Source organism: Egretta garzetta, unplaced genomic scaffold, assembly GCF_000687185.1.
Source record: "Egretta garzetta isolate BGI_Z169 unplaced genomic scaffold, ASM68718v1 scaffold576, whole genome shotgun sequence".
Taxonomy (NCBI): Eukaryota; Metazoa; Chordata; class Aves; order Pelecaniformes; family Ardeidae; genus Egretta; species Egretta garzetta.
Genome location: NW_009260074.1, coordinates 43509 through 48880, shown reverse-complemented (window position 1 = coordinate 48880; position 5372 = coordinate 43509). Strand labels below are relative to the sequence as shown.

General features: G+C 50.3%; 1 protein-coding gene and 1 long non-coding RNA gene across 2 annotated transcripts in view; both read left to right on the top strand.

Annotated features, from left to right (window-relative positions):
• Window positions 1–5372, top strand: part of LOC104128501 (bromodomain-containing protein 4) — a 45224-nt gene that overhangs the window by 37287 nt on the left and 2565 nt on the right. Inside the window, exons 10-11 of the mRNA XM_035896783.1 lie at window positions 272–471; window positions 2704–3002. Coding sequence (XP_035752676.1) covers window positions 272–471; window positions 2704–3002 — 499 coding nt within the window. The remainder of the gene's footprint in view (window positions 1–271; window positions 472–2703; window positions 3003–5372) is intronic.
• The window catches only part of LOC118452537, a 2754-nt gene continuing 2442 nt past the window's right edge, over window positions 5061–5372 (top strand). The window contains exon 1 of the long non-coding RNA XR_004842342.1: window positions 5061–5268. This is a non-coding gene — a long non-coding RNA (uncharacterized LOC118452537). The remainder of the gene's footprint in view (window positions 5269–5372) is intronic.

Below are 5372 nucleotides of genomic sequence, written 5' to 3'. Positions count from 1 at the left end.
GCGCAGCCGCCGAGAACGACTGCGAGGGGAGGAGGAGGGAAATTCTTTAGGATGAGGGTGGGAAAGAGCGGGAGGGGTTGCCCAGGGCGGTGGTGGAGGCCCCATCCCTGGGAACATTCCAGGCCAGGTTGGCCGGGGCTGTGGGCAACCTGCTCTGGTTCAAGGTGTCCCTGCTCCTGCCGGGGGGTGGGGCTGGGTGACCCTAAAGGTCCCTTCCACCCCAAAACATTCCATGATTCCATGATCTTGATGTTGTGTGTCTGCCTCTCAGCTGAAAGCGGTGCACGAGCAGCTCGCCGCCCTGTCCCAGCCGCAGCAGAACAAACCAAAGAAAAAAGAGAAAGACAAAAAGGAGAAGAAGAAGGAGAAGCACAAAAAGAAGGAGGAGTTGGAAGACACCAAGAAAAGCAAAGCCAAGGAACCGCCGTCCAAGAAGGCCAAGAAAAGCAACAGCAACAGCAGTACCTCCAGGTCAGCCCCCTCCCTCTTCCGTCACGTAATCCTTGCGTTCTACCCCTCCTTTTGCTAATTAACTTAATGAGATGCAGGATTCTTGACGAGCTAGGGCCCGACTCGCAGCAAACCCCCTTCGCCTCTGGAGACCTTGGCTCGAGATCAAGTCCCAACCATGAGTTCAACTTTGTTTTGCGGGGTTGATGGGTTTTTTTCCGTGGGGCTGCTCTGAACGTGGCCAGGTACGGGAGAGAGGGGGGGGAAAAAATCATGGGATCTCAAATTCTTAAATCCTCTAAAATTTTTCCTCCTTCTCCCTCATTTTAGAAGCTGTAAGATTTCAATTAAGCGGCCAAGAGCCGAGCCTCTTGTCGGCCGCCGGCTGGAAGGGGAGGCAGGATCTTGGTATTTAACCCGAGGTGAAAAGGAGTTGTTCGGCATTTTTAGACTCATCAAATAGAATCCTGGAATGGTTCCTCGACCCCTTCCCTGGGCAGCCCCTTCCAGCGCCTGACAGAAGGAAATAACGAGCAAGATCTTGGAGCCTCTCTTCATCCCCGGCCTCTCCGCAGCTTTCAGGATTTGGATAAACCCCGGCGGGCGCAGCAGGGGATTATTTTAGGGGAATGGGCCGTCCGTGACACCATTCACCTCATCCTTTACTAATTCTGGGGTGGTTTTGCCCCCTCCCAAATTTCATTTATTAACTGCATGCGCATGGAATCTCTGCTCCAAGCGGTGGGATCAAGACCTCTGGCCGTTCCGGAGTCCCTGAGGCGTAGAAAACCCCGACGGTGACGTCAGCCCCGGAGCTGGGTGGGGGGTTTCCTCCTTACAAACCTATATTTTACGGATAATGGGGTTTTTCTTCTCTGTATGGGGGCGTCAGGTTCTGAAACCGCCCAACCTCTCGCCTGTCCTGGCAGGAAATGGGCAGCGTTGGTTGAGCTTTGGTCCATCCCAAGTGCAGGTGTAAGGAATTCTGCTCCGGAGCTGCTCCTGCTTTTCCTGAATTATCTCCTGGAGCCGCTCGTCACTGTGGGAGAGCGAGTGTTGGGCCGGGTAGCTCAGCCTTGGGTGGCTGACAGCAGGTTGAGCTCAGCCTTGGGTGTTTTGACAGCAGGTTGAGTTCAGCCTTGGGTGTCTGACAGCAGGTTGAGCTCAGCTTTGGGAGTCTGACAGCAGGTTGAGCTCAGCCTTGGGTGTTTTGACAGCAGGTTGAGCTCAGCCTTGGGTGCCGGACAGCGGGTTGACCTCAGCTTTGGGTGTCTAGCAGTGAGTTGAGCTCAGCTTTGAGTGTCTAACAGCAGCTTGAGCTCAGCTTTGGGTGTCTAGCCGTAGGTTGAGCTCAGCTTTGAGCGTCTAGCCGTAGGTTGAGCTCAGCTTTGAGCGTCTCGCTGTAGGTTGAGCTCAGCTTTGAGCATCTAGCTGTCTTGACAGCAGTTTGAGCTCAGCTTTGAGTGTCTAACAGCAGGTTGAGCTCAGCCTTGGGTGTCTGACAGCGGGTTGAACTCAGCTTTGGGTGTTTAGCAATGGGTTGAGCTCGGCTTTCAGTGTCTAACAGCAGGTTGAGCCCAGCCTTCTTGTCTAACAGTGGGTTCAGCTCAGCTTTGAGTGTCTAACAGCAGCTTGAGCTCAGCTTTGGGTGTCTGACAGCGAGTTGAACTCAGCTTTGGGTGTTTAGCAATGGGTTGAGCTCGGCTTTCAGTGTCTAACAGCAGGTTGAGCCCAGCCTTCTTGTCTAACAGTGGGTTCAGCTCAGCTTTGAGTGTCTAACAGCAGCTTGAGCTCAGCTTTGAGCGTCTAGCCATAGGTTGAGCTCAGCTTTGATTGTCTAGCTGTAGGTTGAGCTCAGCTTTGAGTGTCTAGCTGTAGGTTGAGCTCAGCTTTGAGCGTCTAGCTGTAGGTTGAGCTCAGCTTTGAGTGTCTAGCCGTAGGTTGAGCTCAGCTTTGAGTGTCTAGCCATAGGTTGAGCTCAGCTTTGAGTGTCTAACAGCAGCTTGAGCTCAGCTTTGGGTGTTTAGCAGTGGGTTGACCTCAGCTTTGAGTGTCTAGCTGTGGGTTGAGCTCAGCTTTCCGCCTCCCAGCCTCATGGTTGAGCTTCAAGCTGGCACCATGCTCGTTTCCAGGCTGGAAAGTAAAAAACCGACTAAACCCAGAGCGTTGGAGTGGATGGATTTAAGAGTTTAGACCAAGCTTTTTCCTCATTGCGGTGTTCCCTAATAACGTTTTATAATTGTTCTTAAGTAGTAAGAAGGAGCCTGTGACGGTGAAGAACAGCAAGCCCCCTCCAGCCTACGAATCGGAGGAGGAGGAGAAGTGTAAACCCATGTCCTACGAGGAGAAGAGGCAGCTGAGCCTGGACATTAATAAACTCCCCGGTGAGAAACTGGGCCGAGTTGTCCACATCATCCAATCACGAGAACCCTCCCTCAAAAACTCCAATCCCGACGAGATCGAGATTGACTTTGAGACGTTAAAACCATCCACCTTACGGGAGCTGGAGAGATACGTAACGTCGTGTTTACGGAAGAAGAGGAAACCTCAAGGTACCTTTTAGCCTCAAAAACCCAATTTTTGGGGGGGCTTTTTCTCCTTATTCCGGCCGTGGTCGCCCCAGCCGGAGGCGGGGATGCGTAGAAATAATAAGATTTTTATCCCGTGAAAAAGCAGATTTTATTTAAGAGCCGCTCTTTCCCCAAGGCGGGGCTAAAATCCCGCCGCGGGGCTGGATTCCAGCGGTGCTGCGAGGCCGCTAATTCCTAAAATCCTCTCTAAATACAGATATTTTAATTATTTAATTTTATTTAATGTATTTAATTTAATTTAAAATCCTTTAATTTATTTAATTAATGAATTCCTTTCCATCCTGGCTTAAGCGGGGTTTTATTAAACCCCTTAACGATCTTTGGGATCTGGGGCAGAGCTTTTAATTTGGGGGCGGGGGGGGGGAAGAGATTCCTCCTCCCCTTGGTATCCGGGGGACGCCATTCCCAACGGATGGCGGACACGGTGCGGGGTGGCTCCAAAATTGGGTGGGATCAGGGCTGAGGGATTCCCTGTGCCTCCCACCTCCGCTTCCGGAGGTAGAAGAGGGGGTTCCCCCTTTTTCTAATACACCGGGCGCTTAATTTTTAACGGCTATTTGAATATATTTTGATATCTTTTGATAGGCTTGGCACTATTTCGACCTATTTCAATGTTTTAACTGATTTGCATCTGTTTAAAATGTATTTTTAAGTACACTTTAAATACACTTTTAAATAGACTTTAAATTCCTTTAAATCTACTTTAAATCTATTTTAAATTTTCTTCAATCTACTTTAAATCTATTTTAAATCTCCTTTAACCTACTTTAAATCCACCTTAAATCTACTTTAAATCCACTTTAAATCTACCTTAAATCTACCTTAAATCTACCTTAAATCTACCTTAAATCTACCTTAAATCTACCTTAAATCTACCTTAAATCTACCTTAAATCTACTTCAAATCTATTTTAAATCTACCTTAAGTCCACTCTAAATCTACCTGCAATCCACTTTAAATCCAGTCCACTTTAAATCCACTTTAAATCCAGCTTGAATGTACTTTAAATCTACCTTGAATGTACTTTAAATCCACTTTAAATCTACTTTAAACCCACTTTAAATCGACTTTAAATCCACCTTAAATCTGCTCTAAATCCACCTTAAATCTACTTTAAATCCACTTTAAATCCACCTTGAATCCACCTTGAATCCACCTTGAATCTACTTTAAATCCACCTTAAATCCACCTTGAATCCACCTTGAATCCACCTTGAATCTACTTTAAATCCACCTTAAATCCACTTTAAATCCACCTTAAATCCACCTTAAATCCACCTTAAATCCAGTTCAAACCTTTGATGCCCGTTGTCCTTCTAAATCCCTTTCCCCATCCCCGTTCCTCCAGAAACGCCCACATTTTGTAACGACCAAACCCGGACAAACGCGGGGGGGATTCCCCCCAAACCGCCCGCGGCGATGCCAGGGCCAGAAATCCGGGAATTCAACGGGAATCTCCATTTCCCATGGCCGGGGGGGCAACAATTCCGGGTGGGAAAACAACCCCGGCCAAATCCCCGAAGGTTTCAGCCCTGTTTCACGTGGGCTTAACCACCAGCTCCGGGCTGGGCACAAGCAGGGGGCAGGAGATCCCCTCCCTGGTCTTAGGCCGGCCTAAAGCGGCTGGGTAAAGCCAGACCTATCTACCCCAGAGGGGTTTAGGAGGACGAAGAACAACCTCGCTCAGGTTTAAATCCCGCAGCGCCATCACACTCCACCCCGTTAAACGACTTCACCACCCCAAAGATCTCCCAGACCCCCGCTGCGTCCCAGCGAGTTCAGCTCAGCACTAGAAATAAGCAGGGACACAGGATTAAAGCTTGGCTTAGCTCATCCGCAGGGATATCTGGAACGCCGCGGGTCTTGCACAGCCGCCCGGGCTGGCTGCTGGGGGCAGCAGGGGAGGAGCCGGCAGGTTTAGGAGGAGCGGGGAGTTTTAGGAGGAGCTGGCAGGTTTAGGAGGAGGAGGAGGAGGTTTAGGACATGCAGGCAGGTTTAGGAGGAGCAGGCAGGTTTAGGAGGAGCGGGGAGGCTTAGGAGGAACGGGGAGGCTTAGGAGGAACGGGGACGTTTAGGAGGGCATGTTTAGGAGGAGCAGCAGGTTTAGGAGGAGTCGGCAGGTTTAGGAGGAGTCGGCAGGTTTAGGAGGAGTCGGCAGGTTTAGGAGGAGTCGGCAGGTTTAGGAGGGGAGGTTTAAGAGGAGCTGGCAGGTTTAGGAGGAGCCACAGGTTTAGGAGGAGACTGCAGCAGCAGGCAGGCTTAGGAGGGAGCTGCAGGTTTAGGAGGGGATGTTTAGGAGGAGCCGCAGGGTTAGGGGGGGGGGGATGGGGGG